We start from the raw sequence: 20,952 nt of genomic DNA, 5'->3' as shown, positions 1-20,952 counted from the left end.
ATGGAGTCTTGCTGTGCACTGTGCTTGCTCACTCTAAAATCTTCATATGTTTTTAGATGCCCCACAGAACCTTTCAATTACTTCTCTTGATATGATTAATGCTTCATCGATCAATATAATTGAGGGGAATTCTGCAGTGATAATCTGCTCTGTCGAGAGCTTCCCAGCTTCTAACCTGATGTGGCGACATCTTAATGTCTCAATGAACAGAACAAGATCCAACAATGAGCTGTGGTTGGTGATTCCTCACGTTACATCCAGGGACACTGGAGACTATCAGTGTATGGCAGAGAATGAACATGGAGCAGTGGAGGGGTTCATAACCATTACTGCGCAATGTGAGCGTACACAGAATTCAACATTCTCTTTTTATTAGCTCATGGGATGTGGCATTGTTGGCAAGACCAGAAATTATTGCCCACCTGTAATTCCCCCTTGAGAAGGTGGTGGTGAGCTGCCTTCTTTAACCACTACAGTCCATGTGGTGTAGGCACACCCACAGTGCTGTTGGGGAGGTAGTTCCAGTATTTTGACCCAGCAACGGTAAAGGAACGGCGATATAGTTCCAAGTCACAGGGCAGACCACCACCTCAAGTTCGCCTCCAAGTCACACACCACACTGACTTGGAACTATCTTGGTGGAAGAGGTGAAGGGTCTAGAAGGTGCTGTCGAAGGAGCCTTGGTGAGTTGCTGCAGCGCATCTTGTAGATGGTGCACACTGCTGCCATTGTGGAGGGTATGAATGTTTTTGCTGGTGGATGGGCTGTCGATCAAACAAGCTGCTCCTGGATGGTGTCGAGCTTCTTGACTGTTGTTGGAGCCGCACTCATCCAGGCAAGCGGAGATTATTCCATCAAACGCCTGACTTGTGCCTTGTCGATGGTGGATAGGCTTTGGGGAGTCAGGAGGTGAGTTATTGCCACAGAGTTCCCAGCCACTGACCCGCTCTTGTAGCCACATTATTTCCTGTTGCCGGGTTGTTGCCAGGGCCAATAGCCTTTGCTGTATCCAGTATCATCAGCTGATTCCTGATGTCCTGTGGAGTCAATCGAATTGTCTGAATGCTGACATCTGTGATGCTGGGACCCTCTGGAGGAGGCCGAGATGGATCATCCACTTGGCACTTCTGGCTAAACATGGTTGCCAATGCTTCAGCCTTGTCGTTTGCACTGATGTGCTGAGCTCCCCCATCATTAAGGGCGGGGATATTTGTGGAACAACCTCCTCCTGTTAGATCTTTAATTGTCCATCATCATTCATGACTCGATGTGGCAGGACTGCAGAGCTTAGATCTGACCCGTTGGTTGTGGGATCGCTTTGCTCTGTCTATAGCATGTTGTTTCCGCTGTTTGACGTGTATGTAGTCCTGTGTGTCACCTCAGCAGCTTGGCACCTCTGTTATATGTGAATCCTACTTATAGAAACTTGCATGTACATGGATATTATCAATAAATATTACATAGATAAATGTTATTTGTATAGAAATTTCATGTATAGACAATATCACTTCACAAGTTCAGATCTACTACATGTACATCTGGGAACCATTCTAAAACTGTACCGGAGTCATTCATTGGCTGATTTTACAGGGCGAGATTCCAATGTATGGAAGGCAGGATTGCTTGCAGCTGGAATCTGTTTGAGTGTTGGACTGAGTGGATTCTTCATCTTCAAGTGTGTAAGAAAGTAAGTGTGAAGGTTTAATTGGTTGTTTTTGAACATGTTTTCTTCAACCTTCTCTCCTTGTAGAAAGAACTTGCATTTCTATAGCACCTTTCACAACCCAAAACCCTTCACAGCCCCTGAAGAGCTTTGATGTTCACTCACTGTTTAACATCTCATCCAACACTCACTGTTTATCAATTCAGTCCTGTAACTGGCAGTGTTGACCCAGACCATAAAATACCCTGAGATTGTGAAAGGGGCTATATGAATTAAAACCCTTATTTCGTTAGTGGAATCAATCTCTTTCCAATTTCTCTGGCTCATTCATTCTCTCTCTTATCTCCACTAATGCTCTCCTTCCCATTCTCTCTCTCATTCACTCTCTCTCCAATCTCCACTAATGCTCTCTTTCTCATTCTCTCTCTCATTTACACTCTCTCCAATTTCCATTAATGCTCTCCTTCTCATTCTCTCTCTCTCGTCCTCTTACACGTTGTTCAGTTTCTCACGTTTTCAAGGAGCGCTGAGCAACATCTGCTCCTTCAGAAGATCCACCTCAACACCTGGAGTGAGCAGTGAAATGAAACTCACTCACCGACTGCTCAGCTTTACACAGGAACCACGTCACAGAATCAGGACACAACAGTTTGCTTACAACACAACACTAAGGCCCTACGTTTCAATGAAAGGGTTTTCACAATTGTTCCCCAATTCCTGATTTGACTCACAGTGACACATCAACCCTTTCTCATTAAATACACAGATGGAGCAGCACAGGAAGAGGTCATTCAGCCCAAGCAGAGCGTGTGGGCAGTTCCACCTCAGGCGAGCAGTCGGACAAGTCTTGGGTAAGTAACGGAATGATTGGAATTCACTTCCACGACCAACACCGTCCTTTGTTGATGTTGTGACTTTATAAAGACAGATTCCAATGATTGATGCCTTTGAAAGATTTCTACTGATTATTGAGATCTGGGTGTGGGGCTCACGTCTGTCATACAGAACACCTTTCTGGTTAAATTATGCAGAAAGGTTACACACAGACTAGGATTATATTACCTCGGGTCTAGAAGATTAAGGAGTGATCTAATTGAGGGTTTCAAAATGATTAAACACACGATTGGGTCGATAGAGAGAAACTATTTCCTCGGGTGGGGGTGGGTGGCGGGGGTCGGGTGGAGTCCAGAACAAGTGGGCTGGAACTTCAGATTCGAGCCAGGCCGTTCAGGGGGGATGTCAGGAAGCACTTCTTCACACAAAGGGGAGTGGAAATCTGGAACTCTCTCCCCAATAATCAAACCCAACACCGAAAACAGATCATGTTTATTGTCACTCTGTCCATTTCCATCTCTATTACAGAAGAGAGACGACGGGAAAGCGGGAATCAAATCGAACCATCGTGTTGATGAATATCAAGGTTCTGTTTATGAAAACTGTGAGCGTGGTTGGGCTTTGAGAAATCAGGTGAGTCACACACCACAGGATCCCCTGCTTCTCAGCTGCTGCAGTAGCCTGGTTATTGATATGGCTGCTCAAGTCCTGTATCTGCAATGTTTTATACAGTCACTCCTAAACCCAACAAAACTCACACCCAACACCATTCAGCATCAATAATCAAACTCCGTTTAGTATCAATAATCAAACCCCGTTCAGTATCAATTATCAAACCCCGTTCAGTATCAATAATCAAACCCCGTTCAGTATCAATAATCAAACCCCGTTCAGTATCAATAATCAAACTCCGTTCAGTATCAATAATCAAACCCCGTTCAGTATCAAAAATCATACACCGTTCAGTATCAATAATCAAACACCGTTCAGTATCAATAATCAAACCCCGTTCAGTATCAATAATCAAACCCCGTTCAGTATCAATAATCAAACCCCATTCAGTATCAATAATCAAACCCCATTCTGTATCAATAATTAATGTATCTATTGTGGGTGGAATTTTTGATTTGGATCAGTAATACTAAACACTGATCACTCTGATTGTCAATCTGATCATTTCTGTTTCTATTACAGAAGAAAGATGAGAAGGTTCTGGAAATGAAATCTAACCGCAGAGTCAATCCTTATACAAATGATGATCTTTACGCAAACTGTGATCTTGCCGATGATTCTGTTTATGGGAATGTGTAAACTGAGCAAGAATGAGACACACACAGTGTGGGGAGAACACAGAATGGGAGAATTATTCAAAACTCCAATTTACCTTCCTAAAATCCACAGGAACTCACTCCCAAGAAATAGATTTAAACCTCTTGTTACAATCCGATGGAATTTCTTCGGAATGATCTATCCAGAATGATTGTGTGTGGGTTTCAATTCGAACATCCTCCTTCAGGATTGTCCCTCACTGTGGGAAACATCCTTCTCTCCATTCTGATTGTAAATGTCTTTAGATATCGTTCGATGATCCACCAGGACAGAACGGACAAATTCAATCCCGTGTCCGTGATTATGAGTTAATTTTCATTCTGTTATTCTCCTTCCTGTCTGTCAGTGTTTACAGAATATTCATCAGCCAGTGTAGACTTCAGGAAATGCAGGATCAGTGGATAATTGAAGCAGAGGAAATTGGTAAATCTTACTCAACATTTTGTTGTCAAATGTATTTTCAGATATATATTTGGAATTTATATTTCATTGTTAAACAGCAAAACTAACAGCAATCTCGGAAACAGGGAAACAATTTGAATGGAGATTTGAGAAATTCTCTGCAGCACAGAGGATAACAGATGTGCTACAGTGCCACCACTGGTGGGAGGACATCATTTCAGCGTGACATGTTTACATTGATGTTGCCAATGCAATTGTGAACATAGGAAATTACGATGTTAAAAATTGTTTGCAGGTTTACCTTCTTCAATATTTCATGTATGGATGAGACCGCTTTGATAACAGAATGAGATATAGCTGCAATAAACCACCATTTTAGTCTTTCAGACTTGGAGAGTACAATTAGCATCCATCCTGATGGCTGAGTGGATGGGTGGGCTGTGCGATGTGTTACAGATCACAGAGACCAACATCTACAATCCTGGTTCCGCTCTGTGTTTGATGAGATGCTTGGACCAAAGATTGGGCAAATAAATAATCCTCCTGCATTGATCTGTAACTGGTCACTCCCTCTGTCAATGTGTTGAGGACAGAATTGGGTTTGTGGTCCAAAATCAGACAAATGTTTTAACTGCCCATTGAATAGGAACAGGAGGAGGCCATTCAGTCCCCTCGAGCCTGTTACACAGGAACAAGAAGGCACCTGAAATAAAAACAGAAAATGCTGGAGAAACTGAGTAGGTCTTGCAGCATCTGTGGAGAGATAAATGGAGTTAACGAGAGTCTAAAAGCAAAAACTCTGTTTCTCTCTCCACAGTTGCTGCCAGACCTGCTGAGTTAATGCAGCATTTTCTGTTTTTATTTCAGATTTACAGCATCTGCAGTACTTATTTTTAATGAGAGGAGGACATTCAGCCCATCGACCCTGTTACACAGGTACAGGAGGAGGCCCATTCAGCCCCCTCGAGCCTGTTACACAGGAACGGGAGGAGGTCCATTCAGCTCCTCGAGCCTGTTACACAGGAACAGGAGGAGGTCCATTCAGCCCCCTCGAGACTGTTACATGGGAATAGGAGGAAGTCCATTCTGCCCCTCGAGCCTGTTACACAGGGAAAGGAAGAGGCCCATTCTGCACCCTCAAACCTGTGACACAGGAACAGGAGGAGGCCCATTCAGCCCTTCGAGCCTGTTACACAGGAACAGGAGGAAGTCCATTCATTCCCTTGAGCCTGTTACACAGGAACAAGAGGCACATTAAGCCCATGAGCCTGTAACACAGGAACAGGAGGAGGTCCATTCAGCCCCAAGAGCTTGTCACACTGGAAGAGGAGGAGGATCATTCAGCTACTCAAGCCTATTGCACAAGAACAGGATGGGGGCAATACAGCCACTCGAGCCTGTTACACAGAAACAGGAGGAGGCCCATTCAGACCCATGAGCCTGTTACACAGGAACAGGAGACCCATTCAGCCCCTTGTGCCTGTTACACAGAAACAGGAGGAGGAGCATTCAGCCACTTAAGCCTGTTACACAGGAACAGGGGGAGGCATATTCAGCCACTCAAGCCTGTTACACGAAGACAGGTGGAGGCCCATTCAGCCTCATGAGCCTGTTACACAGGAACAGGAAGGCGACATTCAGTCCCTCAACACTCTTCCACAGGAACAGGAGAGACTCTCAGCCCCTCGAGCCTGTTACACAGGTACAGGAAGAGGCCCATTCAGCCCCTTGAGCCTGTTACACAGGAACAGGAGGAAGCCCATTCTGCCCCTTGAACCTGTTACACAGGAACAGGAGGAGGCACATTCAACCCCTCAAGCCAGTTACACAGGAACAGGAGGAGGCCCATTCAGCCCCATTAGCCAGTTATGCAGGAACGTGAGGAGGCCATTCCACCCCATAAGCCTTTTACACAGTGAGAGGAGGGGGCCATTCTGCCCCTTGAACCTGTTACACAGGAACAGGAGGAGGCACATTCAGCCCCTCAAGCCAGTTACACAGGAACAGGAGGAGGCCCATTCAGCCCCTGGAGCCTGTTACACAGTAACTGGAAGAGCATAATCAATCCCTTGAACCTGTTACACAGGAACAGGAGGAGCCCCATTCAGCACCTCAAGCCTGGAACACAGGGACTGGCGAAGGACCATTCAGCCCCATGAGCCTGTTATGCAGGAACAGGAGGAGGCCATTCAGCCCCTTGAGCCCTGTTACACTGGAACAGGAGTAGGACCTTTCAGCCACTCAAGCCTGCAATACAAGAACAGGAGGAGGCCAAATACAGCACCTCGAGCCTGTTACACAGTGAGATGAGGAGGCCATTCAGCCCCGCTGAGCCTGTTACACAGGAACAGGAATCCCATTTGGCAACTCAAGCCTTTTACACAAGAACAAGAGGAGGTGCATTCAGCCCCATGAGCCTGTTAGAAAGGAACAGGAGGAGGAGCATTCAGCTCCTCAAGCCTATAAAGTATGAACAAGAGGAGGCCCTTTCAGCCCCATGAGACTGTTACACAGGAACAGGAGGAGGCACATTCAACCCCTCAAACCTGTTACACAGGAACAGGAGGAGGCCCATTTAATGCGATGAACCTATTAGACAGGAACTGGAGGAGGCCCATTCAGTAACTAAAGCCTGTTACAAAGGAACAGGAGGAGGCACGTTCAGCCCCTGGAGCCTGTTACACAGGAACAGGAGGAGACCAACTTGGCCACTCAAGCCTTTTACACAAGAACATGAGGTGGCCCATTCAGACCAGGAGCCTGTAACACAGGAACAGGAGGAGACCCTTTCAGTCTCATGAGCTTTTTACTCAGGAAGAGGCGGAGGCCATTCATCCCCATGTGCCTGTTTCACAGGAACAGGAGGAGGAGCATTCAGCCCCTCAAGCCTGTTACACAGGAACAGGAGGAGACCCATTCAGCCCCTCGAGCCAATTACACAGGAACAGGAGTAGGCTGATTTAGCAACTCAAGCCTGTTACAGAGGAACAGCAGGAGGCACTTTCAGACGCTCAAGCATTTTACCCAAGAGAAGGAGAAGCCCCATTCAGCCACTCAAGCCTGTTACACAGGAACAGGAGGAGGCCCATTCAGCCCCATTAGCCAGTTATGCAGGAACACGAGGAGGCCATTCAACACCATAAGCCTTTTACACAGTGAGAGGAGGGGGCCATTCTGCCCCTTGAACCTGTTACACAGGAACAGGAGGAGGTGCATTCAGCCCCATGAGCCTGTTAGAAAGGAACAGGAGGAGGAGCATTCAGCCCCTCAAGCCTATAAAGTATGAACAAGAGGAGGCCCTTTCAGCCCCATGAGACTGTTACACAGGAACAAGAGGAGGCACATTCAACCCCTCAAACCTGTTACACAGGAACAGGAGGAGGCCCATTCAATGCGATGAACCTGTTAGACAGGAACAGAGGGAGGCCCATTCAGACCCACGAGCATGTTTCACAAGAACTGGAGGAGGCCCATTCAGTAACTAAAGCCTGTGAAAAAGGAACAGGAGGAGGCCCATTCAGCCACCTGGAGCCTGTTACACAGGATCAGGAGGAGACCAATTTGGCCACTCAAGCCTTTTACACAAGTACATGAGGTGGCCCATTCAGACCCAGGAGCCTGTAACACTGAAACAGGAGGAGACCCTTTCAGCCCCATGAGCCTTTTACTCAGGAAGAGGCGGAGGCCATTCAGCCCCATGAGCCTGTTTCACAGGAACAGGAGGAGGAGCATTCAGCCCCTCAAGCCTGTTACACAGGAACAGGAGGAGGCCCATTCAGCCCCTCGAGCCAATAACACTGGAACAGGAGTAGGCCGATTAAACAACTCAAGCCTGTTACAGAGGAACAGCAGGAGGCACTTTCAGACACTCAAGCATTTTACCCAAGAAAAGGAGAAGGCCCATTCAGCCACTCAAGCCTGTTACACAGGAACAGGAGGAGGCCCATTCAGCCCCCTCGAGCCTGTTGCACACAAACTTGAATTACCCATTCAGTCCCTCAAGCCTGTGACACAGGAACAGGAGAAGGTACATTCAGCCACTCAAGCCTGTTACACGAGAACAGGAGGAGGCCCATTCAGCCACTCAAGCCTGTTATACAGGAACAGGAGGAGGAACATTCAGCCCCATGAGCCTGTTGCACAGGAACAGGAGAACCATTCAGCCCCCGAGCCTGTTGCACAAGAACAGCAGGAGGACCATTCAGCCAATGAAGTCTCTTGCACAGGCACATGAAGAGGCCCATTCAGTCCCCTTGCACCTGTTCCACATGAATAGGAGAAGGCCCATTCAGCCCCTCCTCGAGCCTGTTACACAGGAACAGGATGATGTCATTCAGCCCCCTCGTGTCTGTTTTATGTGAACATTCGAAGGTCATTCAGTCACATTCTTGGCACACAAAGGGTTAACAGTTTTCCAACAGTGCAAGGCCAAGAGCTGCTTTCACATCTTGACAGCAAACATCTCACATTTTGACTCACAGTGACACATCAACCCTTTCTAATTAAATACACAGAGGGAGCAGCACAGGAAGAGGTCATTCAGCCCAAGCAGAGTGTGTGGGCAGTTCCTCCACAGGTGAGCAGTCGGACAGGTCCTGGGTACATAACGGAACGATTGGAATTCACCTCCACGACCAGCACCTTCCTTTGTTGATGTTGCGACTTTATAAAGACAGATTCCAATGATTGATGCCTTTGAAAGATTTCTACTGATTATTGAGATCTGGGTGTGAGGCTCAAGTCTGTTGTACAGAACATCGTTCTACCTCAAGGAATGAGGGAAGTGCAGAGACATGAGCTTTCGGACATCCTCAAGTGGTGAAAGGTGCTATAGAAATGCAAGTCCTTCATTATTTTTCTTTCTTAAAGCCTTGTAACTTTCTGCAGAGTACCTATCAACATCACTCAAGCCTTTTACACAAGAACAGGAGGCGGCCCATTCTGTAACTAAAGACTGTTACACAGGAACAGGAGGAGGCCCATTCAGCCACCTGGAGCCTGTTACACAGGATCAGGAGGAGACTAATTTGGCCACTCAAGCCTTTTACACAAGAACATGAGGTGGCCCATTCAGACCCAGGAGCCTGTAACACAGGAACAGGAGGAGACCCTTTCAGCCCCATGAGCCATTTACACAGGAAGAGGCGGAGCCCATTCAGCCCCATAAGCCTGCTTCACAGGAACAGGAGGAGGAGCATTCAGCCCCTCAAGCCTGTTACACAGGAACAGGAGGAGGCCCATTCAGCCCCTCAAGCCAATAACACAGGAACACGAGTAGGCCGATTTAGCAACTCAAGCCTGTTACAGAGGAACAGCAGGAGGCACTTTCAGACACTCAAGCATTTTATCCAAGAAAAGGAGAAGGCCCATTCAGCCACTCAAGCCTGTTACACAGGAACAGGAGGAGGCCCATTCAGCCCCATGAGCCTGTTACACAGGAACAGGAGGAGGCACATACAGCCCCATGAGCCTGTTACACAGGAACAGGAGAACCATTCAGCCCCTCGAGCCTGTTACACAAGAACAGCAGGAGGGCCATTCAGCCATTGAAGACTCTTGCACAAAAACAGGAAGAGGCTCATTCAGGCTCCTTGCGCCTGTTCCACATGAACAGGAGGAGCCCATTCAGCCCTCTTGAGTTGTTACAAAGGAACAGGAAGAGGCCAAGTTAGTCCCATTGAGCCTGTTACACAAGATCAGAAGGAGGCAAATCCAGCCCCCTCCAGCCAGTTACACAGGGACTGGTGGAATTCCATCCTTTCCCCTTGAGCCTGTTACATAGGAACAGGAGATCCATTCAGACCCCACAAGCTTTTTACACAGGAATAGCAGGAGGCCCAATCAGCCACTCAAGCATTTTACACAGTAACAGGAGACCCATTCAGTCCCTCGAGCCTGTTGCACAGGAACAGGTGGAGGCCCATTCAGTTACTCAAGCCTCTTATACAAGAACAGGATGAGGCCCATTCAGTCCCCCTCAACCTGTACACAGGAACAGAAGGAGGCCCATTCAGCCCCCTCAACCTGTACACAGGAACAGAAGGAGGCCCATTCAGCCCCCTCGAGCCTTTTGCATACCAACTGGAAGGGGACATTTGGTCCCTCAATCCAGTTATACAGGAACAGGAGACCCATTCAGTCCCTCAAGCCTGTGACACAGGAACAGAAGAAGGCACATTCAGCCACATAAGCCTGTTACATGAGAACAGGAGGAGGCCCATTCAGCCACTTAAGCTTGTTACACAGGAATATGAGGTAGCCCATTCAGCCACTCAAGCCTGTTATACAGGAGTCCCATTCAGTTACTCAAGCCTCTTATACAAGAACACGATGAGGCCCATTCAGTCCCCCTAAGCCTGTTTCACAGAAACAGGAGGAGGCCCATTCAGCCCCCTCAACCTGTTACACAGGAACAGGAGGAGGTCCATTCAGTCCCTCGAGCCTGTTACACAGGAACAGGAGGAGGCCCATTCAGCCCCCTCGAGCCTTTTGCATACCAACTGGAAGGGGACGTTTGGTCCCTCAATCCTGTTATACAGGAACAGGAGACCCATTCAGTCCCTCAAGCCTGCGACACAGGAACAGGAGAAGGCACATTCAGCCACATAAGCCTGTTACATGAGAACAGCAGGAGGCCCATTCAGCCTCTCAAGCCTGTTATACAGGAACAGGAGGAGGCACACTGAGCCCCTCTAACCACTAGCACAGGAATATGAGGAGGTACATTCAGCTATTCGAGCCTGATACTGAGGAACAAGGGAAGGCCTATTCAGCCCCATGAACCTGTTATGCAGGACCAGGAGGAGGCCATTCACCCCCTCGAGCTTGTATCACAGGAACAGGTGGAGGCCCATTTAGTTCCTCGAGCCTGTAACACGGGAACGGGACGAGGCCCATTCAGCCCCTCAAGCCTGTTACACAGGAACAGGAAGAGACTCATTCAGCCATTCGAGCCAATATCTCAAAAACAGGAGTAGGCTGATTTAGCAACTCAAACCTGTTACAGAGGAACAGCAGGAGGGACTTTCAGACACTCAAGCCTGTTACACAGGAACAGGAGGAGGCCCATTCAGCCCCATGAGCCTGTTACACAAGAACAGCAGGGGGACCATTCAGCCACTCAAGCCTGTTATACAGGAACAGGAGGAGGCACATTCAGCCCCATTAGTTTGTTACACTGGAACAAGAGAACCATTCAGCACCTCGAGCCTGTTACACAAGAACAGCAGGAGGACTATTCAGCCATTGAAGACTCTTACACAATAACAGGAAGAGGCCCATTCAGTCCCCTTGCGCCTGTTCCACATGAACAGGAGGAGCCCATTCAACCCTCTCGAGTTGTTAAAAAGGAAAAGGAAGAGGCCCAGTCAGTCCAGTTGAGACTGTTACACAATAACAGGAGGAGGCCCTTTCAGCCACTCAAGCCTGTGACACAGGAACAGTAGGAGGCACAATTAACCCCTCGAGCCTTTTACCAAGAACAGGTGGAGGGACATGCAACCCAATAAGCTTCTTACATCGGGACAAGAGCAGATCCATTCAGCCCCCTTAAGCTTTTTACACAGAAACAGGAGGAGGCCCATACAGCCCCTCGAGCTTGTTACAAAGGAACAGGAGGAGGTCCATTCAGCACCTCGAGCTTGTTACAAAGGAACAAGAGGAGGCCCATTCAGCCCCTCGAGCTTGTTACAAAGGAACAAGAGGAGGCCCATTCAGCCCATAGAGCTTGTTACAACGGAACAAGAGAAGGCCCATGTAGCCCCTCGAGCTTGTTACAATGGAACAAGAGAAGGCCCATTCAGCCCCTCGAACCTGTTACACAGGAAGAGGAGGATGCCCATTCAGCCCCCCTCGAGCCTGTTACACAGGAACAGGAGGAGGCCCATTCAGCCCCTCGAACCTGTTACACAGGAAGAGGAGGATGCCCATTCAGCCCCCCTCGAGACTGTTACACAGGAACAGGACGATGTCATTCAACACCCTCGACTCTGTTTTATGTGAACATTCGAAGGTCATTCAGCCACATTCTTGGCACACAAAGGGTTAACAGTTTTCTAAGTGCCAGGCAAAGAGCTGCTTTCACACCTTGACAGCAAAAAAGTGACACATCAACACTTACTAATTAAATACACAGAGGGAGCAGCACAGGAAGAGGTCATTCAGCCCTAGCAGAGCGTGTGGGCAGTTCCTCCACAGGCGAGCAGTCGGACATTTCCTGGGTAAGTAACGGAAAGATTGGAATTCACTTCCACGACCAACACCGTCCTTTGGTGATGTTGTGACTTTATAAAGACAGATTCCAATGATTGATGCCTTTGAAAGATTTCTACTGATTATTGAGATCTGGGTGTGAGGCTCAAGTCTTTTGTACAGAACATCTTTCTAGCTCGAGAGATGAGGGAAGTGCAGAGACATGAGCTTTCAGATGTGCTCAATTGGTGAAAGGCGCTATAGAAATGCAAGTCCTTCATTGTGATTTCTTTCTTAAGGCCTTGTAACTCTCTGCAGAGCACCTATCATCACCACTCAAGCCTTTTACACAAGAACAGGAGGAGGCCCATTCAGCCCCAGGAGCCTGATGCACAGGAACAGGATGAAGCCTATTCAACCCCATGAGCCTATTATGCAGCAACAGGAGGAGGCCATTCAGTCCCATGAGCCTGTTACACAGGAACAGGAGGAGGCCGATTTAGCAACCCAAACCTGTTACAGAGGAAGAGCAGGAGGCATTTTCAGCCACTCAAGCCTGTTACACAGGAACAGGAGTAGGCCCATTTAGCCCCTCAAGCCTGTTACACAAGATCAGAAGGAAGCACATTCAGCCCCCTTGAGCCTGTTACACAGGAACAGGAGATCCATTCAGACCTCACAAGCTTGTTACACAGGAATAGGAGGAGGCCCAATCAGCAACTCAAGCATTTTACACAGGAACAGGAGATCCATTCAGACCTCACAAGCTTGTTACACAAGAATAGGAGGAGGCCCAATCAGCAACTCAAGCATTTTACACAGGAACAGGAGATCCATTCAGTCCCTCGAGCCTGTTGCACAGGAACAGGAGGAGGCCCATTCAGATACTCAAGCCTCTTATGCAAGAACAGGATGAGGCCCATTCAGTCCCCCTGATCCTGTTACACAGAAACAGGAGGAGGCCCATTCAGCCCCCTCAAACAGTTACACAGGAACAGGAGGAGGTTCATTCAGTCCCTCGAGCCTGTTACACAGGAACAGGAGGAGGCCCATTTAGCCCCCTCGAGCCTGTTGCATACCAACTGGATGGGGACATTCGGTCCCTCAATCCTGTTATACAGGAACAGGAGACCCATTCAGTCCCTCAAGCCTGTGACACAGGAACAGGAGAAGGCACATTCAGCCACTCAAGCCTGTTACAAGAGAACAGGAGGAGGCCCATTCAGCCACTTAAGCTTGTTACACAGGAATATGAGGTAGCCCATTCAGCCACTCAAGCCTGTGACACAGGAACAGGAGGAAGCCCATTCAGCCCCTCTAACCACTTACACAGGAATATGAGGAGGTTCATTCAGCTATTCGAGCATGATACTGAGGAACAGGGGAAGGCCTATTCAGCCCCATGAACCTGTTATGCAGGACCAGGAGGAGGCCATTCAGCCCCTCGAGCTTGTATCAGAGGAACAGGAGGAGGCCCATTTAGCTCCTCGGGCCTGTTACACAGGAACAGGAGGAGGCTCATTCAGGTCCTCCAGCCTGTAACAGAGGAACAGGAAGACACCCATTCAGACACTCGAGCCAATATCACCAAAACAGGAGTAGGCTGATTTAGCAACTCAAACCTGTTACAGAGGAACAGCAGGAGGCACTTTCAGACACTCAAGCCTGTTACACGAGAACAGGAGGAGGCCCATTGAGCCACTTAAGCTTGTTACACGGGAATATGAGGTGGCCCTTTCAGCCACTAAAGCCTGTTACACAGGAACAGGAGGAGGCCCATTCAGCCCCTTGAGCCTGTTACACAAGAACAGCAGGAGGACCATTCAGCCACTGAAGACTCTAACACAAGAACAGGAAGAGTCCCATTCAGTCCCCTCGAACCTGTTACTCAGGAAAAGGAAGAGGCCCATTCAGTCCCCTTGTGCCTGTTCCACAATGAACAGGAGGAGGCACTTTCAGCCCCCGTGAGCCAGTTGCACACCAACTGGAAGGGGACATTCGATCTCTCAATCCTGTTTTAAAGGAACAGGAGACCCATTCAGTCCCTCAAGCCTGTGACACAGGTACAAGAGAAGGCACATTCAGCCCCTTCGAGCCTCTTACACAGGAACAGGAGGAGCCCATTCAGTCCCTCAGGCCTCTTACACAGGAACAGGAGAAGGCATATTCAGCCACTCAAGCCTCTAACACGAGAACAGGAAGAGGCCCTTTAGTCCCTTAAGCTTGTTACACAGGACTATGACGTGGCCCATTCAGCCACTCAAGCCTTTTATACAGGAACAGGAGGAGGCACATTCAGCCCCATGAGCCTGTTACACTGGAGCAAGAGAACCATTCACCCCCTCGAGCCTGTTACACAAGAACAGGAGGAGGACTATTCAGCCATTGAAGACTCTTACACAATAACAGGAAGAGGCCCATTCAGTACCCTTGCGCCTGTTCCACATGAACAGGAGGAGCCCATTCAGCCCTCTCGAGTTGTTAAAAAGGAAAAGGAAGAGGCCCAGTTAGTCCAGTTGAGACTGTTACACAATAACAGGAGGAGGCCCTTTCAGCCACTCAAGCCTGCGACACAGGAACAGGAGGAGGCACATTCAGCCCCTCGAGCCTTTTACCAAGAACAGGTGGAGGGACATGCAACCCAATAAGCTTCTTACATCGGGACAGGAGCAGATCAATTCAGCCCCCTTAAGCTTGTTACACAGAAACAGGAGGAGGCCCATACAGCCCCTCGAGCTTGTTACAAAGGAACAGGAGGAGGCCCATTCAGCCCCTCAAGCTTGTTACAAAGGAACAAGAGGAGGCCCATTCAGCCCCTCGAGCTTGTTACAAAGGAACAAGAGAAGGCCCATTTAGCCCCTCAAGCTTGTTACAATAGAACAAGAGGAGGCCCATTCAGCCCCTCGAGCCTGTTACACAGGAAGAGGAGGAGGCCCATTCAGCCCTCCTCGAGCCTGTTACACAGGAACAGGAGGAGGACCTTTCAGCCCCCTCGATCCTGTTGCACACCAACTGGAAGGGGACATTCGGTCCCTCAATCCTGTTTTACAGGAACAGGAGAGCCATTCAGTCCCTCAAGCCTGTGACACAGGAACAAGAGAAGGCACATTCAGCCCATCGAGCCTGTTACACAGGAACAAGAGGAGCCCATTCAGTCCCTCACGCCTGTTACACAGGAACAGGAGAAGGCATATTCAGCCACTCTGTGACACGAGAAGAGGAAGAGGCCCTTTAGCCACTTAAGCTTGTTACACAGGATTATGACGTTGCCCATTCAGCCTCTCAAGCCTGTTATACAGGAACAGGAGGAGGCACATTCAGCCCCATGAGCCTGTTACACAGGAACAGGAGTACCATTCAGCACATCGAGCCTGTTACACAAGAACAGCAGGAGGAATATTCAGCCATTGAAGACACTTACACAAGAACAGGAAGAGGCCCATTCGGTCCCCTTGTGCCTGTTCCACATGAACAGGAGGAGCCCATTCAGCCCTCTTGAGTTGTTACAAAGGAACAGGAAGAGGCCCAGTTTGTCCCCTTGAGTCTGTTACACAATAACAGGAGGTGGTCTTTTCAGCCACTCAAGCCTGTGACACAGGAACGGGAGGAGGCACATTCAGCCCCCTTAAGCTTGTTACACAGGAACAGGAGGAGGCCCATACAGTCCCTCGAGCTTGTTACAAAGGAAGAAGAGGAGGCCCATTCAGCCCCTCGAGCTTGTTACAAAGGAACAAGAGGAGGCCCATTCAGCCCCTCGAGCTTGTTACAAAGGAACAAGAGGAGGCCCATACAGCCCGTCGAGCTTGTTACAAACGAACAAGAGAAGGCCCATTCAGCCCCTCGAACCTGTTACACAGGAAGAGGAGGATGCCCATTCAGCCCCCTTCGAGCCTGTTACGCAGGAACAGGAGGAGGCCCATTCGGCCCCCCTCGAGCCTGTTACACAGGAACAGGAGAAGGCCCATTCAGCCCCCCTCGAGACTGTTACACAGCAACAGGACGATGTCATGCAGCCACCTCGAGCCTGTTTTATGTGAACATTCGAAGGTCATTCAGCCACATTCTTGGCACACAAAGGGTTAACAGTTTTCTAATTGCCCGGCAAAGAGCTGCTTTCACACCTTGACAGCAAAAACCTCACATTTTGACTCAAAGTGACACATCAACACTGTCTAATTAAATGCACAGAGGGAGCAGCACAGGAAGAGGTCATTCAGCCCAAGAAGAGCGTGTGGGCAGTTCCTCCACAGGCGAGCAGTCGGACAGGTCCTGGGTAAGTAACGGAAGGATTGGAATTCCCTTCCACGACCAACACCTTCCTTTGGTGATGTTATGACTTTATAAAGACAGATTCCAATGATTGATGCCTTTGAAAGATTTCTGCTGATTATTGAGATCTGGGTGTGAGGCTCAAGTCTTTTGTACAGAAGATCTTCCTAGCTCGAGGGATGAGGAAAGTGCGGAGACATGAGATTTCGGATGTCCTCAAGTGGTGAAAGGAGCTATAGAAATGCAAGTCCTTCATTGTTTTTTCTTTCTTAAGGCCTTGTAACTCTCTGCAGAGCACCTATCATCACCACTCAAGCCTTTTACACAAGAACAGGAGGAGGACCATTCAGCCCCAGGAGCCTGTTGCACAGGAACAAGATGAAGCCTATTCAACCCCATGAGCCTATTATGCAGCAACAGGAGGAAGCCATTCAGTCCCTGAAGCCTGTTACACAGGAACAGGAGTAGGCCCATTCAGCCCCATGAGCCTGTTACACAGGAACAGGAGTAGGCCCATTCAGCCCCTCAAGCCTGTTACACAAGATCAGAAGGAGGCAAATTCAGCCCCCTCGAGCCAGTTACACAGGGACTGGAGGAATCCCATCCTGTCCCCTTGAGCCTGTTACACAGGAACAGGGGATCCATTCAGACCTCACAAGCTTGTTACACAGGAATAAGAGGAGGCCCAATCAGCCACTCAAGCATTTTACACAGGAACAGGAGACCCATTCAGTCCCTCGAGCCTGTTGCACAGGAACAGGAGGAGGCCCATTCAGCTACTCAAGCCTGTGACACAGGAACAGGAGGAGGCACATTCAGCCCCTCGAGCCTTTTACCAAGAACAGGTGGAGGGACATGCAACCCAATAAGCTTCTTACATCGGGACAGGAGCAGATCCATTCAGCCCCCTTAAGCTTGTTACACAGGAACAGGAGGAGGCCCATACAGCCCCTCGAGCTTGTTACAAAGGAACAGGAGGAGGCCCATTCAGCCCCTCAAGCTTGTTACAAAGGAACAAGAGGAGGCCCATTCAGCCCCTCGAGCTTGTTACAAAGGAACAAGAGAAGGCCCATTTAGCCCCTCAAGCTTGTTTCAATAGAACAAGAGGAGGCCCATTCAGCCCCTCGAGCCTGTTACACAGGAAGAGGAGGAGGCCCATTCAGCCCTCCTCGAGCCTGTTACACAGGAACAGGAGGAAGCCTATTCAGCCCCCCTCGTGATTGTTACAAAGGAACAAGAGCAGACCCATTCAGCCCCTTGAGCCTGTTACACAGGAACAGCAGGAGGCCCATTCAGGCCCTCAAGCCTATTAAACAGGAATAGGAAGAAACCCGTTCAGCCCCGTGATTCTGTTACACAGGAACAGGAGGAGGACCTTTCAGCCCCCTCGATCCTGTTGCACACCAACTGGAAGGGGACATTCGGTCCCTCAATCCTGTTTTACAGGAACAGGAGAGCCATTCAGTCCCTCAAGCCTGTGACACAGGAACAAGAGAAGGCACATTCAGCCCATCGAGCCTGTTACACAGGAACAAGAGGAGCCCATTCAGTCCCTCACGCCTGTTACACAGGAACAGGAGAAGGCATATTCAGCCACTCTGTGACACGAGAAGAGGAAGAGGCCCTTTAGCCACTTAAGCTTGTTACACAGGATTATGACGTTGCCCATTCAGCCTCTCAAGCCTGTTATACAGGAACAGGAGGAGGCACATTCAGCCCCATGAGCCTGTTACACAGGAACAGGAGTACCATTCAGCACATCGAGCCTGTTACACAAGAACAGCAGGAGGAATATTCAGCCATTGAAGACACTTACACAAGAACAGGAAGAGGCCCATTCGGTCCCCTTGTGCCTGTTCCACATGAACAGGAGGAGCCCATTCAGCCCTCTTGAGTTGTTACAAAGGAACAGGAAGAGGCCCAGTTTGTCCCCTTGAGTCTGTTACACAATAACAGGAGGTGGTCTTTTCAGCCACTCAAGCCTGTGACACAGGAACGGGAGGAGGCACATTCAGCCCCCTTAAGCTTGTTACACAGGATCAGGAGGAGGCCCATACAGTCCCTCGAGCTTGTTACAAAGGAAGAAGAGGAGGCCCATTCAGCCCCTCGAGCTTGTTACAAAGGAACAAGAGGAGGCCCATTCAGCCCCTCGAGCTTGTTACAAAGGAACAAGAGGAGGCCCATACAGCCCGTCGAGCTTGTTACAAACGAACAAGAGAAGGCCCATTCAGCCCCTCGAACCTGTTACACAGGAAGAGGAGGATGCCCATTCAGCCCCCTTCGAGCCTGTTACGCAGGAACAGGAGGAGGCCCATTCGGCCCCCCTCGAGCCTGTTACACAGGAACAGGAGAAGGCCCATTCAGCCCCCCTCGAGACTGTTACACAGGAACAGGACGATGTCATGCAGTCCCCTCGAGTCTGTTATATGTGAACATTCGAAGGTCATTCAGCCACATTCTTGGCACACAAAGGGTTAACAGTTTTCTAAGTGCCCGGCAAAGAGCTGCTTTCACACCTTGACCGCAAAAACCTCACATTTTGACTCAAAGTGACACATCAACACTGTCTAATTAAATGCACAGAGGGAGCAGCACAGGAAGAGGTCATTCAGCCCAAGAAGAGCGTGTGGGCAGTTCCTCCACAGGCGAGCAGTCGGACAGGTCCTGGGTAAGTAACGGAAGGATTGGAATTCCCTTCCACGACCAACACCTTCCTTTGGTGATGTTATGACTTTATAAAGACAGATTCCAATGATTGATGCCTTTGAAAGATTTCTACTGATTATTGAGATCTGGGTGTGAGGCTCAAGTCTTTTGTACAGAAGATCTTCCTAGCTCGAGGGATGAGGAAAGTGCGGAGACATGAGATTTCGGATGTCCTCAAGTGGTGAAAGGTGCTATAGAAATGCAAGTCCTTCATTGTTTTTTCTTTCTTAAGGCCTTGTAACTCTCTGCAGAGCACCTATCATCACCACTCAAGCCTTTTACACAAGAACAGGAGGAGGACCATTCAGCCCCAGGAGCCTGTTGCACAGGAACAAGATGAAGCCTATTCAACCCCATGAGCCTATTATGCAGCAACAGGAGGAGGCCATTCAGTCCCTCAAGCCTGTTACACAGGAACAGGAGTAGGCCCATTCAGCCCCATGAGCCTGTTACACAGGAAGAGGAGTAGGCCCATTCAGCCCCTCAAGCCTGTTACACAAGATCAGAAGGAGGCAAATTCAGCCCCCTCGAGCCAGTTACACAGGGACTGGAGGAATCCCATCCTGTCCCCTTGAGCCTGTTACACAGGAACAGGAGATCCATTCAGACCTCACAAGCTTGTTACACAGGAATAGGAGGAGGCCCAATCAGCCACTCAAGCATTTTACACAGGAACAGGAGACACATTCAGTCCCTCGAGTCTGTTGCACAGGAACAGGAGGAGGCCCATTCAGATACTCAAGCCTCTTATGCAAGAACAGGATGAGGCCCATTCAGTCCCCCTGAGCCTGTTACACAGAAACAGGAGGAGGCCCATTTAGCCCCCTCAACCTGTTACACAGGAACAGGAGGAGGTTCATTCAGTCCCTCGAGCCTGTTACACAGGAACAGGAGGAGGCCCATTCAGCCCCCTCGAGCCTGTTGCATACCAACTGGAAGGGGACATTCGGTCCCTCAATCCTGTTATACAGGAACAGGAGACCCATTCAGTCCCTCAAGCCTGTGACACAGGAACAGGAGAAGGCACATTCAGCCACTCAAGCCTGTTACATGAGAACAGGAGGAGGCCCATTCAGCCACTGAAGCTTGTTACACAGGAATATGAGGTGGCCCATTCTGCCACTCAAGCCTGTTATACAGGAACAGGAGGAGGCACATTGAACCCCATGAGCCTGTTACACAGGAACAGGAGAACCATTCAGCCAGTGAAGACTCTTGTACAAGAACAGGAGGAGGCCCATTCAGTCCCCTTGTGCCTGATGCACATGAACAGGAGGAAGCCCATTCAGCCCCCTCGAGTTGTTACAAAGGAACAGGAGGAGGCCCAGTTAGTCCCCCTTGAGACTGTTACACAGTAACAGGAGGAGGCCCTTTCAGCCACTCAAGCCTGTGACACAGGAACAGGAGGAGGCCCATTCAGCCCCTCTAACCACTAACACAGGAATATGAGGAGGTACATTCAGCTATTCGAACCTGATACTGAGGAACAGGGGAAGGCCTATTCAGCCCCATGAACCTGTTATGCAGGACCAGGAGGAGGCTATTCAGCCCCTCGAGCT

General features: G+C 49.3%; 1 protein-coding gene across 4 annotated transcripts in view; it reads left to right on the top strand.

The window, feature by feature from the left end:
• LOC144672026 (sialic acid-binding Ig-like lectin 13) overlaps nt 1-20,952 on the top strand; it is a 51,241-nt gene that overhangs the window by 9,424 nt on the left and 20,865 nt on the right. For 2 of the 4 annotated variants that reach the window (XM_078533966.1, XM_078533964.1), the window contains one exon: nt 1,591-1,687. In XM_078533966.1, coding sequence (XP_078390092.1) covers nt 1,591-1,687 — 97 coding nt within the window. Of the gene's footprint in view, nt 1-56; nt 339-1,590; nt 1,688-2,429; nt 2,515-3,025; nt 3,131-3,691; nt 4,788-20,952 lie in introns of those variants that run through there. The other 2 variants (XM_078533963.1, XM_078533965.1) reach the window with 2 other exon arrangements.

Source organism: Cetorhinus maximus, chromosome 35 (assembly GCF_964194155.1).
Source record: "Cetorhinus maximus chromosome 35, sCetMax3.hap1.1, whole genome shotgun sequence".
NCBI lineage: Eukaryota > Metazoa > Chordata > Chondrichthyes > Lamniformes > Cetorhinidae > Cetorhinus > Cetorhinus maximus.
Note: the sequence above shows the minus strand (reverse complement) of the source record. Positions and strands in the feature narration are given on the sequence as shown.